The 23,650-nt window shown below is 39.1% G+C and overlaps 1 protein-coding gene across 2 annotated transcripts in view; it reads right to left on the bottom strand.

The window, feature by feature from the left end:
* Window positions 1-23,650, bottom strand: part of SMN2 (survival of motor neuron 2, centromeric) — a 42,804-nt gene that overhangs the window by 7,038 nt on the left and 12,116 nt on the right. For both annotated transcript variants that reach the window (XM_039256039.1, XM_039256037.1), the window contains exons 2-8: window positions 19,570-19,641; window positions 17,374-17,493; window positions 16,260-16,460; window positions 15,951-16,106; window positions 12,966-13,055; window positions 11,503-11,613; window positions 1,782-1,832 (exon numbers count right to left, since the gene is read on the bottom strand). In XM_039256039.1, coding sequence (XP_039111970.1) covers window positions 1,785-1,832; window positions 11,503-11,613; window positions 12,966-13,055; window positions 15,951-16,106; window positions 16,260-16,460; window positions 17,374-17,493; window positions 19,570-19,641 — 798 coding nt within the window. In that variant the 3' untranslated portion in view covers window positions 1,782-1,784. The remainder of the gene's footprint in view (window positions 1-1,781; window positions 1,833-11,502; window positions 11,614-12,965; window positions 13,056-15,950; window positions 16,107-16,259; window positions 16,461-17,373; window positions 17,494-19,569; window positions 19,642-23,650) is intronic.

Below are 23,650 nucleotides of genomic sequence, written 5' to 3'. Positions count from 1 at the left end.
GGTACTAGCACAAAATCAGACACATAGATAAGAGGAACAGAACTGAGAGCCCAAAATAAAGTCATGCTTATATGGTAATTAATCTTCAACAAAGGAGGCAAGAATATACAATGGGGAAAATGCAGTGTCTTCAACAAATGGTGCTGGGTAAACTGAACAGCTACATATAAAAGAATGAAACTGTACCATTTTTGTACACTATACAGAAAACACCATACAGAAAACTAGGGGTGTCTGGGTGGTTCAGTCAGTTAAGCGTCCAACTTCGGCTCAGGTCATGATCTCACGGTTCGAGTCCCACATCGGGCTCTGTGCTGACAGCTCAGAGCCTGGAGCCTGTTTCAGATTCTGTCTCTCTCTCTGACCCTCCCCTGCTCACGTTGCCTCTTTCTCCAAAATAAATAAAACATTAAAAAAAAATTTTTTTTAAAGAAGAGAAAAATAAACTCAAAATGGATTAAACACCTAAATGTCAGACCTGAAACCATAAATTTCCCAGAAGAAAACATAGGCCATAATCATTTTGACATTAGCTGTAGAAACCTATTTCTAGATATGTAACCTCTGGTAAAGGAAATAATAACAAAAATAAACTACTGGGATTATGCCAAAATAAAAAGGTTCTGCACAGTGAAAGAATCCAACAAAAATACAAAGTATCAAATGGAAGATTTTTACAAATGATATATCTGATAAGGGCTTAATATCTAAAATACATAAAGAATATGTACAACTCAACATCAAAAAATTAAACACTCCAACTGAAAAATGAGAAGACATGAATAGGTATTTTTCCTAAGACATACAGATGGTCAACAGACACAAGAAAAGATGTTCAACATCACTCATCATCAGGGAAATGCATCTCAAAACCAGAATGAGATATACCTCACACCAGTCAGAATGGCTAAAATAAAGAACGTAAGAAATTTTAAGTATTGATGAGAATGAAGAGAAGAAGGAACGCTCATGCACTCTAGGTACGAATACAAACTGTGCAGCCACTGTGGGAAAACAGTATGGACAGTCCTCAAAAAATTAAAAATGGAATTGCCATATGGCCCAGTAACTCTACTAGTAGCTGTTTACTTTACAAAAAGAAAATGAAAACACTGACTTAAAAAGATGTATGCTTCCCTATATTTACTGCATTATTTACAATAGTCAAGATATGGAAGCAACCCAAGTGTCCAGTGTCTATCAACAGATGAATGGATAAATATGTGATGTGTATATACACACACACACACACACACACACACACTATTACTCAGCCATATAAAAAAGAACAAAACTTTACCATTTGAGATAACATGGATGGATCTAGAGAGTATAATGAAGGTTAAGTGAAGTCAGAGAAAGACAAATACCCTATGATTTCACTCATATGTACAATTCAAGAAACAAAACAAAGGATCAAATTAAAAAATAAACAAAAAACAGACTCTTGAATATACAGAGCAAACTTGTAATTCACAGAGGAGAGGTGGGTGGGGGGACAGGGGAAATGGGGAAAGGTGATTAGGAGTACAGTTGTGATGAGCACTGAGTAGTGTGTAAAACTGCTGAATCAATGTGTTGCACACCTGACACTAAAATAACAATGTTAACTGTACTTGAATTAAAAATAAAATGTATTTAATAGTTTTACATTAGCTTTTCTGTTTTTTAACATTTCCATTTTTAAAGATATATTTTCCACAAACTGAAACTCATACAAAAGTAAGATTCACTTTTATAATGTAGACTTACTATAATGTAGACTACAACAGTAGACTTACTTCTTAATTGAAATGTGAGCACCGTCCTTCTTTTTGGTTTTGTTTGAAACCCTGTAAGGAAACAAAGGAATTTTAAACGATAGCATACGCATTTTATGCAGATATGAATAAACACTTTGTTTCATAAAAGATATTTTACTAGAATTAGTAAAATAGAATTATTTAACAAAACATTAGAAAATAAGTTTATGGCCTTCAAACATGCTTTAAAAGTGATCCTAAAGAGGAGCACCCAAGGGGCTCAGTAGGGTGAGTTTCTGACTTGCGTCTGAGCCCCACATCTGGCTTACTACTGTCAGCATTAGAGCCCACTTCAGATCCTCTGTCACGTTCTCACTCTGCTTCTCCCCCTGTTGTGCTCTCTCTCAAAATATAAATAAAAGCTTTAAGTGTTCCTAAAGTACATAATTATTAGGATGTAATTAAGAAATTTTCTTCTTTTGAGGCACCTGGGTGGCTCAGTTGGTTAGGCGTCCAACTTCAGCTCAGGTCATGATCTTGCAGTCCGTGAGTTCCAGCCCCACGTCAGGCTCTATGTTGACAGCTCAAAGCCTGGAGCCTGCTTCTGATTCTCTTCTTCCCGTCTCTCTGCCCCTCCCCGACTTGTGCTCTGTCTTTCTCTGTCTCTCAAAAATTAAGGGCACCTGGGTGGCTCAGTCGGTTAAGCGTCCCATTTCTGCTCAGGTCATGATCTCACGGTTCGTGGCTTTGAGCACCATGTTGGGGCTCAATTTAAAAAAATTGTTTTTTAAAATGAATGTTAAAAAAATAAAAAAAAGATATTTTCTTCTTTCACTGTGTCCAGTGATATATTCCTGAGGTAACTTACACCTTAATTCTGTCAAGTAAAATATACACTGTGTCACAATAATTTATTAAAATAAAACCATTAAAGAATGCACACTAAAGAACATTTTATTTATTTACTTATTTACTTAAAACATTCTTTAGAAAAAATTTTTTTAAATGTTTATTTAGTTTTGAGAGAGAGAGAGAGTATGAGTGGGGGAGAGTCAGAGAAGGAGACACAGAATATGAAGCAGCTCCAGGCTCTGAGCTGTCAGCACAGTGCCCGACGTGGGGCTCAAACCCATTAACTGTGAGGTCATGACCTGAGCTGAAGTCAGCCGCTTAACTGAACGAGCCACCCAGGCGCTCCGTAAAGAATATTTTATAAGTTAAAAAATAAAACAAGATCATCAATACTCAAATACTTATTGTTTTCCCTGGTCAGACCTAACCCAAAGGTCCTATTTGTCTCTTCTGGCTTCCACATCTTCTATCTTCCCGTATGTATATATATTATATGTGTGTGTGTGTATATATATATATATATATATATATATATATGTATACATATACTGACTTTCTACTTCATTATTAATCTACGTCTTAGAGGCCATAAGATGTATTAAGAGTGAATTGTTCTTAATAAGAACCAAAGTTACAGCCTACTTTATATTATTCTAAGAACATTACTCTTAAGTCATTTGCATTTTGCGTGGATTTCTAGAGATTAAGAGCTGGACCCAAATCCTATCTAGCTGCTCTTATGAGAACAGGCTGCCAACGGAGAAGTTGTCTAGCTCGTGTTTCTGTGAAGCAGTGTTTAAGAAAACTAGCTAAAGGCAATGGTGGCTCAAACATACTTCAGCCGTTAGAGAACCTGACAATGAGTAGTGGCTTGTTTTTAATGGTAACAATTTCAAAGAGACAACATCTACAAGATGCAGGAAACTGCAATTTCTTCGCACTTTTGAATGTAAATGTATGTTTACATTGTATGGTATACAGATATACAAATAATATTCCTGAAAAGTAGGGGCGCCTGGGTGGCTTAGTCGGTTACACGTCTGACTTTCGCTTAGGTCATGATCTCGCAGTTCGTGGGTTCGAGCCCCGCGTCGGGCTCTGGGCTGACTGCCAGCTCAGAGCCTGGAGCCTGTTTCAGTCTGTGACTCCCTCTCTCTCTGACCCTCCCCTGCTCACATTGTCTCTCTCTCTCTCTCCTAGAAATAAATAAAAATATTTAAAAAAAAAAAAAATATTCCTGAAAAGTAAAGATCCTTTCTCAGGAACCAGTTAGTCATAGCTGGCATTGAATTTAAGGCACCTAATTCTGGACAAGGCTGCTTCCCCAAAACTGCAGCTTGAATTCATGTACAAAATGGAAACATCTGCAACTTCATGGTAAAGACCATAATTAAAATTCCAGTGCAAATATGCTAGGCTTTAGTAACACAGCACAATCAGGTACCTGTAATAGTAGAGCTTATAAATACAAACTAATGGAGTCTAACTTTCATCCATGTCATCCTTCAATTTAAATATATTCAAAATGTTACTATGTTCCTATTCTTTAATGGTTGCTAGAACTATCAAAGTAGAAAATCAGGTCCATAACTATTTAAGGCTGTGGCAAAATAGAGGTTTTCTTTTCTTTTTAATGTTTATTTATTTTTGAAAGAGAGACAGACAGACAGAATTAGAAGCAGGCTCCAGGCTCCAAACCTGTCAGCAAAGAGCCCGACATGGGGCTTAAACTCACGAACCGTGAGATCATCCATGACCTGAGCCGAAATCGGATGTTTAACTAAGCCACTCAGGTGCCCCTAAAATAGATGTTTTCAAGAGGTAAGACACATGGGAATAAGAATTGTGGAAAGCCAGTCAGCAGTATTAAAAGCTATTAACATGTTTACACTTTTTGACCCAATAATAGTACTTCCAGATATCAAAAGGAAATAATCTACAAGAAGCTTTATATATAAAAATGGTTATCTAATTATCAGAGGAAAAACTTGTTAATGTTCAACATTCAGCTAACTATGAACTTATTCTGAACCCCACTGAACAGGAACCAGGGGACAATACCAGATGATAGACAGCCAAGAGTTACCAAGAGAGACAAGGTCCTTGCTCTCATGGAGCTTACGTTCTACTGGAGAGTCAGATACACAGGTAAGGAAAATCAGGTTTCATAAATGCCACACAGAGACTCTAAGTAGGGTGATATGATAAAGCATGTGAGCCTATCACTTCTGGATTAAATTGAGAGAGTGAAATTTCAGTTGAGCTCTGAAAGACAAGGAGCTAGTCAAGTGAAATCTGGGTTATGAGTTTCCAGCATAAAGGGCAGGGAGTACAAAGTCTCTGAGGAAGGTATAAACCTGGTATATATTTGAAGAAGAGACGCCAGCCTCATAAGAATGGAAGAGCATAGAATAAAACGTAGGTGGGGCACCTGGGTGGCTCAGTTGGTTAAGCGTCCGACTTTGGCTAAGGTCATGAACTTATGGTTCGTGGGTTCAAGTCCTGCATTGGGCTCTGTGCTGACAACTAGCTCAATGCCTGGAGCCTGTGTTCGGATTCTGTATCCCCCACTATCTCTGACCCTCCCCAGCTCATGCTGTCTCTCTCTCTCTCTCAAAAATAAATGAAAAGCATTAAAAAATTGAAAAAAAAAATTTTTAAGGTAAGAAGTCAGCAGTATATACATCATGTAATAGTCTGCAAACCAAGATACAGTTTTGATTTTAACCTAAGTGCAATTAGAAGGTATCAGAAGGTCTTAAAGGGATAGATCTGATCTATGTTACATTTTAGAGTATCATTTCTAGCTGCTATATGGAGGATGGATTTGGTGGGGGGGGGGAACGGGGGATGCATGATTCTAAAAGCAAAAGAGTAGTTGGGATCTGCTGCAGAAAAATAAGAGATAATTAATACCCTATTATTCAGACATTAAGTAAATACCTATTACCTAAAGAGCTATTACAACCACCAACAGAGATAAACAGCCCAAATAAAAACAAAAACAGGCAAAAAATGTGATTATTTCTCCAAAGAAGATATAACAAATGGCCAACAAGCATATGAAAATATGCTTAACATCATTTAGTCATTAGGAAAATGCAAATTAAAATCACAGTAAGTCTATTCCTGAAACCAATATTGCACTGTAGTTAACTAAAAACAACAACCCACAATAAGGTATCACTTCACACCCATTAAGATTGTTATAATCAAACAGGGAGACCATACTAAGTATTGACAAGAAGGCAGAGAAAAAAGGGACCCTCCTACATCACAAGGAAAAGGTAAATAGGTGCAGTCATTTTAGAAAAAAGCTTAGCACTTCCTCTAAACTTCTCAGCTAGCAATTCTACTCCCAGATATACACCCAAGAAAACTGAGACTTACGTCCATACAAAATTTTATACACAAATGTTTGTAAAAGAATTACTATAAAAAAGAAAGAGAGAGCATGAGTGGGGGAGGAGCAGAGAGAGAGGGAGACACACAATCGGAAGCAGGCTCCAGGCTCTGAGCTGCCAGCACAGAGCCTGACGTGGGGCTTGAACCTATGAATCTCGACATCTTGACGAGAGCCGAAGTTGGACACTCAACCGACTGAACTGCCCAAGCTCCCCTAAAATGTACACTTTTAAAGGACAAATTATATCTGAATTTAAAAATAGATAATAATATCTTCAATGGTGTAGTAGAAGTGGAGAAAAAGTAAAATGCACTGATTCGGGATCTGTTGGGAAATAGACAACAATACTTTTTCCTACAAATTGGATGTAGAAAGGTGAAACAGGGGCACCTGGGTGGCTCAGTCCAGCTCAGATCATGATTTCACGGTTAGTGTGTAAAATGTACACAAATGTATAAAAATGTTGCTGAGAACTAAGAGAGGTCAAAACAGAAAAGACCACTGATGTAGCAATCTGCAGTAAAATCTCAGCAGACTGGGGGAGACGGAAGTGCACCGGATGGGACTGAAAAGGTGCAGTGAGGTGAGGGAAGGGACTAGAGAGAACTCTGAAGTCTGGCTGTGAAGGCACAGTGAAAAACGATGTGACAGAGAAGTTCTAGAGAATGTAGTAGAAGTAAATGGTCACTAAGTTTAGCTGAACAGAACTAAAACGGTCACCAACACAGACTGACGAGTAAGACAAGCAAACTGCCAACTAAATTCTTATGACTAAATGCTTAGAGTATGTCTGTAGATCAAGAAAGATTCACATAAAATAATACATTTCTCAGCAGCACTCACACATACTGGAAGGCAGACAAGTAGATATGATAGGCTATATAAGAGACTTATGGAAAAGGGTAGGAACTGGGACTAACTTCAGTCATCAATGGGAATTTTGTCTTATCTTTAACTTGCTCAATTGTTGGGGCGTCTGGGAGGCTCAGTCGGTTAAGCGTCTGACTCTGGCTCAGGTCACGATCTCACGGTTCGTAGGTTCGAGCCCCGCGTCGGGCTCTGTGCTGAAAGCTAGCTCAGAGCCTGGAGACTGTTTTCAATTCTGTGTCTCCCTCTCTTTCTGATGTTCCCCTGTTCATGCTCTCTCTCTCTCAGAAATAAATAAAACATTAAAAAAAATGTTTTTTTAATTTAAAAAAATTTGCTCAATTGTTACAAATTAATGTATTCATGTATCATCTGTAATCAAAAAATACATATATTCTTAACGGATATAAAGCAATACAAATGGTATGATAAGAACAATATAAAAAACAAACCATGTAAAAGTCCAGAGCTAGAACAATAATATGTAACACATGGCCCTGGATCAATTACTCAATTAATCCAGGATCAAAAAGGCTCCTGGGTGGCTCAGTCAGTTAAGCGGCTGACTTCGGCTCAGGTCATAATCTCATGGCTTGTGAGTTTGAGCCCTGGCATTGGGCTCTGTGTTGACAGAGCAGAGCCTGGAACCTGCTTCGGATTCTGTGTTTCCCTTGCTGTCCTTCCCTTGCTTACACTCTCTGCTTCAAAAATAAGCAAATATTTTAAAAAATTTTAATAAAAAAAGCTATTTTTAATTCTCTTGTAAAGGACGTTTGTGAGACAACAGGCAAGATTCAAATAAGGCCAAAAGATGAGATCGCAGAACTATACAAATTTTAATTCCTGATTTGGTAACTATACTAAGGTTGTATAATAGAGTGTTCTTGATTTTAGGAAACATACCTCATTTAAATGTAAAGGGGTATAATGTTTGCAACTGATTCTCAATTATTTCAGGGAAAAATACATACACACGTAAACAAAGAAAAAAAAGACAAATAAGTATGAAATAAAGGAGACTAAGAAACCTCAAGTGGTACAAAGGTGACACTTGGGAAAAACGGGTGAAGGATACACAGAAACTCTTCTACTATTTTCACAACTTTTCTTTAAGTCTGCATTCTTTTTTTTAAGTTACAAACAAACAACAACAAAAGCACTTGTATTTTGGCTTGGTTATCTGCCAAGGTAAACTCTCACACCACATGACCTAGCAATTCTATTTGCAGGCGTATATGGAAGAGAAATGAAAACATGCACCTACACAAAACCTTGACTACGAATGCTCACCGCAGCATTATTCAGTAGCGACCCTAAGCAGAAATAACCCGACAGAAAACATGTAGTATACACAATGGATTATTATTCAGCAATAAAAAAATGAAGTACTGCTACATGCTACAACACGGATGGATCTAGAAAACATTACACTAAGTGAAGAAGGAAACAAAAGACCACATTTAATACAATTCTATTTATCCCAAGTGTCTAGAAAAGGCAAATCCACAGAGTAGGTTAGTCATTTACCTAGGCCTGGCAAGTTTGGGGAAAAAGGGGCACATGTTTGTTTTTTTAGGGGATGCAGGTAGATAATGAAGATACTCTATAAATGACTGTAGTTATGGCTATGTAACTGTGAATATACTAAAAACCCAAACCCCTGAGCTGTATACTTTAAAAGGTGAATTGAATGCCGCATAAACTATATCTCAATAAAGCTTAATTATTTAAAAACAACAACAACAACTCCTCATAGCAATGCTATTTTCCAAACTGGAAACAAGCCACATATCCATCAATGGTTAAAAGAAATAAACAGATCATGGTACACTCATGCAATAGAACACAACAAAGTTACAACTATACAAGACATCATCTATTACTCTCACAAAGTGTTGAGCAAAATATACCAGCCACAAAGGAGTGTATGTATAATTCCAATCATAAAAGTTCAAAAAAGAGCAAACTTAATCTATGACACTAGAAGGTATGAAAATGGTGATCCTTAGAAAAGGTGTTAGTAGTGAGTGATGAGGAGGCATTAGGATTATGATGTTTTTTTAAATCAAGCTGTTCACTTCTTCTATATGCACTTTTCTGCATACATATTTATTTTTTTTTCTTTTTTGAGAGAGAGAGAAAGAGATGGCACAAGTGAGCAAGAGACAGAGAGAAAGAGAGATGTAAAGAGAGGGAGAAGTGGGGCTCACCTGAAGCAGGGCTTGAGCACATCTGATAAGGGACTAGAAATCATGAACTGTGAGATCATGACCTGAGCCAAAGTCAGATGCTTAAAAGACTGATCCACCCAGGCACCCTTGTTTCTTCCTTTCTTTTTTTTTAGTTTATTTATTTTGAGAGAGAGAGCATGAGCAAGAGCAGGGGACGGCAGAGAGAGAGGGAGAGAGAAGCCCAAGCAGGCTCTGCAATGTCAGTGTAGAATCCAATGCAGTGCTCGATCTCACGAACTGTGAGAAAATGACCTGAGCCGAAATCAAGAGTCTGAGGCTTAACTGAATGAGCCACCAGGTGACCTCTGCATACATATTTCAATACAAAGATTGAACCTATGTATAACATGAACCTGAAAATGGTCCAAATAGGGCCCATCTGGGTAAAAGAACTCTCTTTCCTTCTAAAAAACTGAAAAATAAACATAAATTACATCAATATTTTATATACTATACATAATATTTTCCCAAATATTTCATAGTAAAAATATACGCAGAGAAATATGAAATGCAGAAAAGGGAAGCTTAGTATGTTAGGTGATTGATCTCAAATTATAAACTGTTAATTTGTTACTTTCCATTATCTTTTTGGTCATTAAAAGGGGAATTTCATCATACGATACAAATATACCAAGTTTATACAATGACTCAAGAATAGCTTTTATTCTTTTTTAACTTTTTTTTTTAAAGTTTATTTATTTTGAGAGTGAGCGAGAGAGAGCGAGTGAGAGACTATCCCAAGCAGGCTCTACAGCACTAGTGTGGAGCCAAACAGGGGTTTGGTACCCACAAACCATGAGATCATGACTTGAACCAAAATCAAGAGTCAGATGCTTAAATGACTGAGCCACCCAGGAGCCTCAAGAATAGCTTTTTGTTTTTCTTTTTAATGTTTATTCATTTCTGAGAGAAAGAGACAGTGTGAGCAGGGAAGGGGCAGAGAGAGGGAGACACAGAATCCGAGGCAGGCTCCAGGCTCTGAGCTGTCAGCACATAGCCCGATGTGGGGCTCAAACCCACAAACCACGAGATCATGACCTGAGTCAAAGTCGGACGCTCAACTGACTGAGCCACCCATGCATCCCAAGAATAGCTTAAAAAATTTTTTTTAATGTTTTATTTATTTCTGAGAGAGAGAGACAGCATGAGGAGGGGAGGGTCAGAGAGAGAGGGAGACAGAGAATCTGAAGCAGGCTCCAGGCTCTGAGCTAGCTGTGAGCACAGAGCCCGATGTAGGACTCAAACCCACGAACCGGGAGACCATGACCTGAACCAAAGTCGGATGCTTAACTGACTGAGCCATCCAGGCGCCCCCCAAGAATATATTAATGCGAGCACGTACAGATGATACATTTAAAAAATTTTATCTTTGAGTCAATTGTTTATTTTCTTCCACACATTAACCAGAATTTCAAGTATATAATATCACATCATAATGTTATCATGGCATAACAGCTTCCTTTCAAAAATTCAAAAATTTCCTGCAAAGTCACAATACTACATGTGTGAAACAGACTGATGTATAAAACGGTAAATTTGGAGCCTCAGTCCTGATATGTATCACTTTAGGCCTTCCTCTCTGCACAAAAAGAACCTAATACCTTTTTCTTCCTTTTTTCAAGCTATTATTCTTTCTTTTTCTATTTCTTGCAATACATTTTGTTTCATATTAAAACAGAAAGACAAAGGAGACTGGAATATAATTTAAAAAGAGTGGCATTAAATGTATAATCAGCATAATCTAGTAAAATGAAAAAATTTTATTTTTTTAAGGGAGGGAGGGAGGGAGGGAGAGAGAGAGAGAGAGAGAGAGAGAGAGAGAGAGAACACGCAGGGGAGAGAAGCAGAGGGAGAGAGAATCCCAAGTAGGCTCCATGCTCAGCACAGAGCCTGACATGAGCTCAATCCCATAATCCTGGGATTGTCATGACCTGAGCTGAAATCAAGAGTTGGACGCCCAACTGATTGAGCCATCCAGGTGCTCCAACATGATATTTTTTTTTTATAAACTATAAGTACATTTAGCAGGGACAATTCAAGAAAATGTAAGCCTTAAACAAAAGTTGTATATATGTGTACTTTTGAATGTATTTATTTACTTTGAGAGACAGAGAGTGAGCTGAGGAGGGGCAGAGAATCCCAAGCAGGCTCTGCACCTTAAGTGCAGAGCCCTATGCAAGTAATGAACTCGTGAACCAGAGATCATGACCGGAGCCAAAATGTGCTGGAGGCCCAAATGGACTGATCCACCCAGGTGCTCTAATAGTTGTATATTTTTAAACTTTGAGGCAGTTTTCAATCCTTATGATCTGCCAAACGTAACAAACCACTTTTTAGTCACAAACAAAACAAAGTCACATAAGCACAAAGTGACTGTCAGGAAAGATGCTGAGTGATCACTTACCATATAGTAACCAGTATGATAGCCACTCATGTACCAAGAGATTAACATACTTCCCAAAGCATCAGCATCATCAAAAGAATCTGGACATATGGGAGGTGGTGGGGGAATTATCTGGAAATGGAGAAAGATATATGTTAAAATCAATAAACAAAAACTAAAGTCTGGACATCATCCATTTTACATAGAAAATGCTGGATGGTAGTTTATCTTTCCCTAAATTTCATGCCATTTACCTATTTACAAACAATTTTTTAAATCTGACATTTTTGAGAAAGCCAACTGGTAACAACAGGCCAACAAAATTAAAATAAACAGGGGCGCCTGGGTGGTTCAGTCGGTTAAGTGTCCGACTTCAGCTCAGGTCATGATCTCATGGTTCAGGGGTTCAAGCTCCGCGTCGGGCTCTGTGCTGACAGCTAACTCAGAGCCTGAAGCCTGTCTTCAGATTCTGTGACTTCCTCTCTCTAACCCTCCCCTGCTTACGCCATCTCTATCTCTCTTTCAAAATTAAATAAAACATTAAAAAAAAAATTTAGAAAAAAAATCAAAATAAATAAAAATCGTAAGATAAAAGATCATGTAAAATATTAAGATATTTTGTTTTGATTTTTCAACTATTATTCTGTTCCATTTTGAAGTTATGGGTAAAAAACCAAGTATATATACTTTTACAGTTTTCCTTAAAAAACTTAAGGGGTGTCTGGATGGCTCAGTCAGTTAAGTGTCTGACTTCAGCTCAGGTCATGATCGGTTCACGGGTTCGAGCCCCATGCTGGGTTCTGTGCTGACAGCCCGAGCCTGGAGCCTGCTGCAGACGTGTGTCTCTCTCTCTGCCCCTCCCCTGCCTGGGCTCTCTCTCTCAAAAAGAAAGAAACGTTAAAAAGAAATTTAAACAACAAAACATCCAGATAGCATTTCAAGTAAAGGTCTTGGGTGGAAAAACTGTGCTGTTCCCAATGGAACACATCTGCCACAAAGTGTCCTGTATCTAGACTATTGTTGATATCCAAAAGTCTACCATTAGAAATGGGGACTATGTGACGCCAACGTCCCAGAATATCTGGAAGGGCAAAACGTTAATCCTTCTTTATGGTATAATTATGTCTTTCAAATAGGAGCTACCTCCCTATAGAATGAGATACAACTTCTAAGAGGAAGGGAGCAGGCAATGCAGGGCTCAGATATTGGGGTTAATAAGAGCACTGAGTCTGGATAGAAGGGCATTAAAAAAATAACCTGAGGTTTGTGTATTTATTTATTTTTTGGAGTTTTTATTTATTTTGAGAAAAACCAGGAGATGTATGCTTAACTGAGTCACCCAGGCACCCCAAAAAACCTGAGGTTTAGTTAAAATTTTTACCCATTAGGATCTGGCTGTAGGGATGGTCTAAAATGATATTTCCATGTCCTGCTAATTCCCTATGTATGAAAGCAAATTTTAATCTGAATGCTTTTATACTTACCGGTGGTCCAGAAGGAAATGGAGGCAGCCAGCATGACAGGAAGTGTGGTGGTGGTGGAGGTGGTGGTGGGCCATTGAACTTTAGACCAGGCTGTAAAGAACATTTCAAAGCAAGATTATTTATCAATTTAAATACATAAGGAGGAAAAAAGATTCAATGCCTTAGGAGTCAAAATATATATTATACACATCAAAAGAAGTGAAGTAGGAGCACCTGGGTGGCTCAGTCGGATAAGCATAAGCTTCTGACTCTTCATTTTGACTCAGGTCATGATCTCATGGTTCATAAGATCAAGCCCTGCTTCGGGCTCTGTGCTGAACATGGAGCCTGCTTGGGATTCTCTCTCTCCCTCTTTTTCCACCCTTTCCCCAGCTCTCTCTCTCTCTCTCTCTCTCTCTCAAAAAATACAATTAAAAAAAAAAAGATGAAAAAGAATTTCATATACCAAATGGTGAAGTTAAACAAGACTTATAAATCTAGATTTTCCTCATTTCCTTTCATATAAACATTCAGAAAGTAAAATCAAAGAAAAATTTCTAATTACCTAATAAGAGATTCTGTATTTAGCAAGATATTTCAATCATAAAAAAAACTATATCTGCCACTATTTGATTAATTGTATAATCTTTCTATGATGTCCTATGAGTTGCATAAACTAACATAAACATATGTTGTAAAAATTAGTAAACCTCTCATTTAACAAGCAAAATCAGCTCCTAAGACCAATGAAGTACCATATATAGATAAATTAAGAGGTCTGATCATTCTAGAAGTTGTAATATAATGCAAACCTCACTAAGAAAGCATTCACAGGGGTGCCTGGGTGGCTCAGTGGGTTAAGTGTCTGACTCTTGGTTTCTATCAAGTCATAATCTCACGGTTCGTGAGATCGAGCCCTACATCGGGCTCGTGCTGACAGTGAGGATTCTCTCCCCAAAACCCACTCACGCATACTCTCTCTCTCTCTCTCAAAATAAATAAATAAATGAAAGGTTAAAAAAAAAAAAGCACTCCTAGAAAATCTTCAGAAAAAGCTTTAATAAGTCACCATTGATTTTTATGTTTATTATTATTATTGCCTGAATACTATAATCTACAGTGAAGGGGTGCCAAGATGATTCAGTTGGCTGAGCGTCCCAACTTAGGCTCAGGTTATCCTCTCGTAGTTCGGGAGTCTGAGCCCCACATCAAGCTCCCTGCTGCAAGCACAGATCCTCTGTCACCCTCTGCCCCCCGCCCAACTTGTATTTGCTTGTGTGTGCGCACTCTCTCGCTCTCAAAAAACTAAACATGAAAAATTTTTAACCTTCTATGACACCTGGGTGGCTCAGTCAGTTAAGCAGTAGACTTCGCTCAGGTCATGATCTCATGCTTTGTGAATTCGAGCCCTGTGTCAGGCTCTGTACTGACAGTTCAGAGCATGGAGTCTGCTTTAGATTCTGTGTCTCCTTTTCTCTCTCTGTCCCTTCCCCACTCTCACTCTCTCTCTCAAAAATAAAGATTAAAGAAATAAAAAATTAAAAAAAAATTTTAACTTCCTTGGGGCACCTAGGTGGCTCAGTCAGTTGTGACTTCTGCTCAGGTCATGATCTCGTGGTTCAAGAGTTTGAGCCCTGCATTAGACTTTGTACTGGCAGCTCAGAGCCTGGAGCCTGCTTTGGATTCTGTGTGTGTGTGTGTCTCTCTCTGCCCCTCCCCTAGTCACATTCTGTCTCTCTCAAAAATAAACTTAATTAAAAAATTATTAAAAAACCATTCTTCTTTAAGAAAAAAAATTTTTTTAACCTCCAGCGAAGAAATTATTCCTTTATACAAAACAACTGGATAGGGACACACCTAGTTGGGGTTCCATGATATAACTTAAAATAAAAGTCTTTTCTGTTTTTTTTTTTTTAATGTTTATTTTTGAGAGAGAGACAGAGAGCGAGTAGCGGAGAGGCAGAGACACACACACACACAAAATCCAAAGCAGGCTCCAGGTTCTGGGCTGTCACAGCCTGATGGGGGGCTGAAACCCACAAACCGCTAGATCATGACCTGAGCTGAAGTCAGAAGCCCAACTGACTGATCCACACAGGTGCCCCCAAAATCCTTTCTATTTAAGTTGATTTGCTACTTACAGTGAAAAGACCCATAAAGAAAAACAGTATTTACATTTTACCCTACAAAACAATCTGTGAAGGCCTTAGGATTTAATCTGTATTATATGTACATATTGTGTTCCCCAAAAACTGTTAACATATCTTAACCCAGTGACATGGAGAACCAGAGCGTAACACTCTGCTGACAGTAAAATACTACTATATATACACGTTTCTATATGTAAAGAATGCAAGTGGAGTAGGAGCGGAGAGAGGAAGAGAGGGAATCTGAAGCAGGGTCTGCGCTGTCAAGCTGACAGCAGTGAGCCTGATGCAGGGCTCGAACCCATGAACTGTGAGATCACGGCTGCCTGAGCCACCCAGGCGCCCCCACTATACTTTTTTTTTTTAATTTTTTAAAAAATGTTTTATTTATTTCTAGGAGAGAGAGAGAGAGACAGCCTGAGGAGGGAAGGGTCAGAGAGAGAGGGAGTCACAGACTCTGAAATAGGCTCCAGGCTCTGAGCTGGCAGTTAGCACAGAGCCCGACGTGGGGCTCAAACCCACGAACCGCGAGATCATGACCGAAGCGAAAGTCGGACGCTTAACCGACTAAGCCACCCAGGCGCCCCACCCTCACTATACTTTCTAACGTAAGTTCATGAGACTGTCAGTGTAATACCCATTCCTCCGTAAGAATACCTGGGAAAGTCTTTCAGTGTAAAGTACTTTGCATTACTATCTTATTTCCTTTACAAAGAATTTTCAAGTGTGGATTTATAGTATCTACAGAAAGCTACAAAATTTTCAAAGAAAAGCTAAGAAAGACTCACCCGACAGAGGGGTGGAAAGTTCTAAAATTATTAAGTATATCCTGGGAAACCTTTTCTGGGTAGAAAAGTACCTTTCCTGGTCCCAGGCCTGCTCCTGGCATGGGGGGTGGTGGAGGGAGAAAAGAGTTCCACGAAGCAGCTTTTGACTTGACATTATTTGGTTTATTTCTAGGAGACCTGGAGGAGTTCTCACTTTCATCTGTTGAAATCTGACTTTCATTTTCATTCTTTAAAAAGAAGAAAATATATTTTTGTTATAAAGGTATCAAAAGCCGTTAATGCTTCAGAGGATCAAACAACTGTTAGTTTCTCATCTCCTCTCCACTTCCAAGAATTCTTTTTTCTTTCCTTTTTTTTTTTTTTTTTTTTGGTATCCTTACCTCCTGAGCATTCTGTTCTAGATCATTATCTACTTCAGATGCTGGGGAAAGTAGATCAGACACATTTTGCTCCTCCCTATTTCCATAGCCAGTGTAAACCACAACGCAGGTTTCTCTCTTAAAATCAATGGAGGCAATGGTAGCTGGGTAAACGCAGCCATCTTCTGACCAAATGGCAGAACATTTGTCACCAACTTTCCACTATAAAAGAAACCAAAGATACACACACATGTATTTCTTTTCAAGAGGATAAACTGTAATCTTATTTAGGTGAGGTAAGGTAGGTTGTAGAGTGGATCGTCTCCAGTTACCTGATCTGGAAGGGCCTGGGCCAAAGACACATAAATCTGAATTTCCAATATAAATATAATTTTGCTGTTTATATAATCATGCCATATATTTACCATGTAATACGAATTCTACCATTTATATAATCAATTAAGACAAATTTCTTAAGTCTTTAAGTCTTTATTTCCTTTAAGTCTCTTTAAGTCTTTAAGTCTCTATTTCCTCATCTGTTAAGTAATTCTAGTAAGATCTACCTCATCTGTGGAGAACAGAAAGGAGGGACAGTGCGTAGTGTCCTGCGCTCTGGTCCAGCACACGGTGAGTGCTTATCAAACGTTAGCTCTCTTTCCCCTTGGTAAGGAAAAAACTAAAGGGACTGACAAGACACCAAAATACTTAGCTTTCAGGGTTGCTGTTTTAAAGAGCAGAAATGATTCTACCCAGAATTTCTGGTTCCTGAGTATTAGTACTTTCAGGGTTTTTGAAGAAGAAGAAGGAAAAAAAAGCACAGCCATGTCTCAGTTTACCACAGCCAATTCAGTTTAAGGCCCTGAGGTGCTCCTCCCAAGTAGCACGGGGTTCCTCTACCTCACTGCCCACATAAACACAATCTTCACTATTTTACTTATCATTCCCACCTAATTCACTATACTTTTATTGACATGTTCCTCAACAATAGGAAGTTCAACAGCTATTTTAGACATTTTATAATTACACGTCAATGGAAAACCCTATACTAATCGTCTGAGTTAAAGATATTTTATACTATTATTAAAAACAGTAGTAAGAAATTCTCTGAAGTTCAATCTCAATGTTTTAAAATAACCTGCTTCAGGGGTGTTGTGGTATTCTTTTTTTGGCTTTTATTCTTCTTAGCAGGTTTTCTTTTAGGTGTGCCTTTTGGTTTATCTGAAGCTTCAGAAATGTCACCATTCTTTAGAGCATGCTGTAAAAATATGAATAGAAACGTATATGTTACAGGGTCATACCTGAAAAAAATGTAACAATATAACTCAGTCATTACAAGCTTGGCCTCAAGGCCCCATCTGCTCAGACAGCCTCCACTTCTGTTTTCATCATCCTACATGCTAAAGAAACTAGGCTGGAAGGTATCAGATATCTGATTATCAGCTCTAAGGACCCTTTTAATCAAGTCCTCACTCTCAACCTTTCTGTAAAGTTAGATTCTAATGATCATTTGTCTTGACAGTCGTGACATTTCAGATGATATAACGAGTAGAGCTCCAATGCTTTATTACCTCTCTAATCAAGACCTGGGCATTCCAAAAAAGAATTGTCCATCCGTCTTTACCTATTTATGATCACGTATTCCTATTACTTCAATTATAAGCTCTATGCAGAGAGACTTCTATTTTATTTCTATTTATTTATTTTAATAAATACATTTTCTATTTATTAATAAAAAAAATTTTAACATTTATTTTTGAGAGAAAGAGGGGAAGGGAATGGGGGGGTAGGCAGAGCACAAAGTGGGGAGGGGCAGACAGAGAGGGAGACCCAGAATCCAAAGCAGGCTCCAGGCTCTGGGCTGTCAACAAAGAGCCCGACACAGGGCTTGAACCCATGAACCTTCAGATAATGACCTGAGCTGAGGTCAGATGCTTAACCCTGTGCCTCCTATGCAGACAGACTTCTAAATCTACTATCCACCTGACATTGCTTCTTCATTCAATGCAAGATTTTCAATTACCAATTTCATATCTTCACATTTACTTGACGTAATGTCACTGGGTAGCTCAGTCAGCTGGATGTCTGACTTAGCTCAGGTCATGTCATTGCTCATGGGTTTGAGCTCCGCATCGGGCTCTCCACTGTCAGCACAGAGCCTACTTCAGTTCCTGTCTCCCTCTCTTTCTGCCCCTCCCTAGCTTGTGCTTTTTCTGTCTCAAAAAAGAAATAAAAACATAAAAAAAAGAAAGAAAGAAAGAAAGAAAGAAAGAAAGAAAGAAAGAAAGAAAAAAAGAAAGAAAGAAAGAAAGAAAAGAAAGAAAAAGAAAAAACATAAAGCATTACTGACAGATTTGAATTCAGCTTCAAAGACAAGCTACAGGTCTGGTCTTTACCTCATGCTATAGGAGTGTCTAAGGGACGGGTACCTGGGTGGCTCAGCCTGTTAAGCACCCGACTTCAGCTCAGGTCATGATCTCATGGTTCACGGGTTCGAGCCCCGCATCGGGCTCTGTGCTGACGGCTAGTTCAGAGCCTGGAGCCTGTTTCAGATTCTGTGTCTCCCTCTCTCTCTGACCCTCCCCTGCTCATGCTGTCTCTCTCTCTCTCAGAAATAAATTTTAAAAACATTAAAAAAAAAAAAAAGGAGTGACTAAGGGAAAGAAGTGGACCTTGTAATTGGTGCTCTGTATGAGGACATGCTTTTGCCTGGATTACTGATGGACCATGCATAGTGCTCAATAAAACTAAATACTTTACATGGTAGAGAAAGTGATGATGTTGGCCAACTGTGTAAATGTCCTGTTTGGGTCACAAAAACAGACTACATCCCCTAAAAGAATTGTATATTCCTGCCCTCAGGAACACTTGACTTGATACCCACCCAACTCATAGGATTTGGGTGAGAATTAATTTAAGTAAAGCACCTAGAATGGTGCCTAAAATACTGTAAACACTCTACAAGTACTAATTATAGCACTATTGATATTTATCATTATTATTTCAATGAAGTCTTGTTAAATGAAAATTATAATTTAGACTGATTATTCTACTAATCTGAATTAGAGGATTTCTGTAGTTTGATACAAAGCAAACACATTAAAAGTAATTAATGTTTAAAATTCCACTTAAATTGCCTTAGCTAAAGGGATGACATACAGAGAGCTTACCAACTTCTAAAGCAAGGTATTATCTAAGTTAAGTAACCAATGATATCTATTGGTCTTCAAAATCAGAAACTAATAAGTACTTGAACACTTTTAAGTGTGTTCTCAGTTAATTTCTTCCCCAAATGAATAACATGAGGAAATAAGGAAGAGTAAACATTTCATACCTTAAATGAAGCCACAGCTTTATCATAAGCTTTTATCAATGCTGTATCATCCCAAATGTCAGAATCATCACTCTGGGAAGGGTAAAAACAAAAAACAATTAATGTTTAAAGGAGTTTCATAAAAAATATAGGTGAGATACTGTCAAGAGCCAATTTACTCCAGACATGCAGTTACACTAAAAACAGGTATTTTAAATCCTAAACAAAACTACAGGAAGCCTACCTGCTTAGACAGTATGTGACATTACCCCCCAAACCTAGACATATGTAAATATTCTAAGAGGGGTAAGTGAATGCTCCATAACTGAATTCCTATCCATCAACCATAAGTGGATCTGTTCAAAAGTAAGCCATGTTTCAATCTTTTCTAAGAGTTGATAAAGGGTTTAGTTTGGCAGTGTGAGAAAATCCCTGGCCATTAGCCTTTGTTATACAGACTATGGTAATGCTATTCTGACCACAGAATCTGAGATCCAAAGAATATTCTTCCCCTTGGCCCCTTGACCTTATAATATGTCTAGATTATACAAAGAATAATTCTCAAAAGGTTTAACATTACAAATTGTTAATAGTGATTAATCCATCAATTTTCATTTTATTTTATTTTTTTTGCATTTTTTTTTTTTCAGGTTTTTTTTCCAGACAGGCTTAAACCATGTCTTTATTTATTTTTTCTTACAAATAGTTTATTGTCAAATTAGTTTCCACATAACACCCAGTGCTCATCCCCACAAGTGCCCTCCTCCATGCCCCTCCCCCCCTCCCCCCCATATCCATCAGTCCTCAGTTTTTGTCAGCATTCAAGAGTCTCTCATGGTTTGCCTCCCTCCCTTTCCCCCACCATTTCCCCCCTTCTTCTCCCCCTTGTTCCTCAGTTAAGTTCCTCCTAATCCTTCTATACGTGCAAACATGATATTTGTCCCTCTCTGCCTGACTTATTTCGCTCAGCATAACACCCTCCATGTTGCTACACATGGCCAGATTTCACTGTTTCTCATTGCCATGGAGTATTCCATGGTATAGATAAACCACATCTTCTTGATCCATTCGTCCGTGGATGGACACTTAGGTTCTTTCCATGTTTTAGCTATTGTTGAGAGTGCTGCTATGAACATTGGGGTACATGTGCTCCTATGCATCAGCATTTCTGTATCCTTTGGGTAAATTCCTAGCAGCGCTATTGCTGGGTCATAGGGGAGTTCTATTGTTAGTTTCCTGAGGAACCTTCACACTGTTTTCCAGAGGGGCTGCACCAGTTTGCATTCCCACCAACAGTGTAGGAGGGTGCCCGTTTCTCCACATCCTCGCCAGCATCTAGAGTTCTCGGATTTGCTCATTTTAGCCACTCTGACTGGTGTGAGGTGGTATCTCAGTGTGGTTTTGATTTGTATTTCCCTGATGGGGAGGGATGCTGAGCATCATTTCATGTGTCTGTTGGCCATCTGGATGTCCTCTTTGGAGAAGTGTCTGTTCATATCTTCTGCCCATTTCTTCACTGGGTTGTTTGTTTTTTGGGTGTGGAGTTTGGTGAGTTCCTTATAGATTTTGGATATTAACCCTTTATCTGATATGTCATTTGCAACTATCTTTTCCCATCCCGTTGGTTGCACTGCACAGCAAAGGAAACAATCATTTTAAACAGGCGTGGCATTAAGATATCCGGAAAAGACTGAAGTAGCATTGATTTCTATTTTTATTTAAATTTAATTCAATTCAAAAACATATTTTTGAGCATCCACTATCTCTTAAATCCTCATCTCTGAGAGGTATATGAAATCATGCTACCTGCTCTCAAGAGAGATGGTCAAAATAGGAATTTAAACATATTGTTACACACATACAAAAAGAATACAAACATATATGATGAAAATACTAAGATGTGAAATACAGATAATAAGCGTTTGAATTAAAAGAAGATTTTCTCTGGTTCAAGATGCCAACTTCAGAAGATCCTGAATTCACTTGCTCCCCACCAATGCACCAGATCTATAGCTACATGTGGAACAATTTCCTCTAGGGGGGAAAAGATAAAAAACAAAACACCCAGAAACTAGTTGAGCAATTCCTACACTTTAAGCAAGCATGAAAAAACAAATCCCTACATAGAAGTGGTAAGAGAAGGTGAGACACAGTCTTGTCATAAACCCCCTCCCCAGTACAGCTACCCATTACAGGGATGAAACTCAAAACCCAGAGATTCTCCTTGAGGAAAAAAAGAGTTTTAATCCCCAACTAGGCACTTCCACTTTTAAGACATGTCCCTGGGATGAGCCCCCAAGACATCTAGCTTTGAAAACTATGGGAATTTGCACTCACAAGACCTACAGGGAAACAGCAAACAGAGAAAAAGTTATTAAAGTGCTCCTTAGTGCAGAAACAATGGATTAAAAGGCAGACTTTATGTGAAAGAGACTAATCTGCTTAAGTGTTAGCCTGAGAAGCAGTCTATTGTCACACACACCCAGGGCCCTGATGGGATAATCTCCATGCACAGAGGCTAGTGGGCACCATATTTCTGCTTCTGCCCCACTCCAGACAATGACATCGCTGTGCTCTCCCTCTTCTGAGTTCCAGAGCACTTGTGTTTCCTGGCGGGGAGCATTTATATGTACTTCGTGCCCCAGTTTTCACACCTGGTGTCCCAGGCTTTTTTCCAGCTGTTGCCCAGGGAATACTCTGTAGCCATCTGTCTATGGGAACTAGGGGGCTTTCCATTCCTGGGTTCCATAAGACTATTCACTCTCTGCCTCACTCCAGCTTACTGGTACTTCCAAGAAAGAAGCTTATGCAGTCTCCGGATACCCTGATTATTACAAATGCTACCCAGGGGACATGTCCAGATCCCCTGGCTCTGCAAGCTGTGTGGGTTTCTGCTTGCATTCCCACAAGACTGTAAGTATTTACGGACTTTAAAAGCTGCTACCCAAGGGTCTGACTCCCAATCATCCTGAATGAAAATGCTGACCAAGATCCTACCCCTTGGGACACAGACAGGTCTTTGCACATCCTCAACTACCGGGAACCACTAAAATTAAAATAGGCTGCTTGGATAATCACAAAAGTGTGAGAAACAACCAAGAGCTAGGGCAGGGTTGAACAATAAAGTTCATCTTCTACACCATACTCCTTTAAGTCTGGCAGAGGTGGCTGTTTTACCTAAGGCACAGAAACCAACTCAGAAAGCCAAGCAAAATGAATAAACAGAGGAGTATGTTCCCCCCAAAAAGAATAAGATAAAACCATAGAAAACAATTCTTAATTTTTTTTTTATGTTTTATTTATTTCTGAGAGAGAGAGAAGGAGAGGGAGAGGGAGAAGGAGAGGGAGGAGGAGCATGAGCAGGGGAGGGGCAGAGAGAGAGGGAGACACAGAATCTGAAACAGGATCCAGGCTCTGAGCTAGCTGTCAGCACAAAAGCCCAATGCGGGGCTTGAAACCATGCACCACGAGATCATGACCTGAGCTGAAGTCGGTCGCCTAACTGATTGAGCCACCCAGGCACCCCAACAATTCTTAATAATAGAGATAAGTGATTTACCTGATCAGGAGTTCAAAATAATAGTCATAAACATGCTCAGGAGGATGGATGAACACAGTGAGAACTCCAATAAAGAAATAAAAAAGAAAGTACCAAAGAGAAGAAAAAGCCACCTGGGTGGCTCAGTAGGTTAAGTGTCTGACTTTGGTTCAGGTCATGATCTTGAGGTTTGTGAGTTTGAGCCCTGAGTCTGACTCTGTGCTGACAGCTAGGAGCCTGAAGCCTGCTTCAGATTCTCTCTTCTGTGTCTCTCTCTGTCCCTCTCCAACTTGCACTCTGTTGCACTCTCTTAAAAATAAAACATTAAAATAAATTTAAGAAAATAAAGTCAGAGAGTTGAAAAACACAGTAACTGGGGCGCCTGGGTGGCTTAGTCGGTTAAGCGTCCGACTTTCGCTCAGGTCAAGATCTCGCGGCTCGGGTTCGAGCCCCGCGTCGGGCTCTGTGCTGACTGCCAGCTCAGAGCCTGGAGCCTGTTTCAGTCTGTGACTCCCTCTCTCTCTGACCCTCCCTGCTCACACTGTCTCTCTCTCTCTCTCTCTC

The sequence above is a fragment of the Hyaena hyaena genome, unplaced genomic scaffold, assembly GCF_003009895.1.
Source record: "Hyaena hyaena isolate Hyena2069 unplaced genomic scaffold, ASM300989v1 scaffold_558, whole genome shotgun sequence".
In the NCBI taxonomy this organism is placed as follows: Eukaryota; Metazoa; Chordata; class Mammalia; order Carnivora; family Hyaenidae; genus Hyaena; species Hyaena hyaena.
Note: the sequence above shows the minus strand (reverse complement) of the source record. Positions and strands in the feature narration are given on the sequence as shown.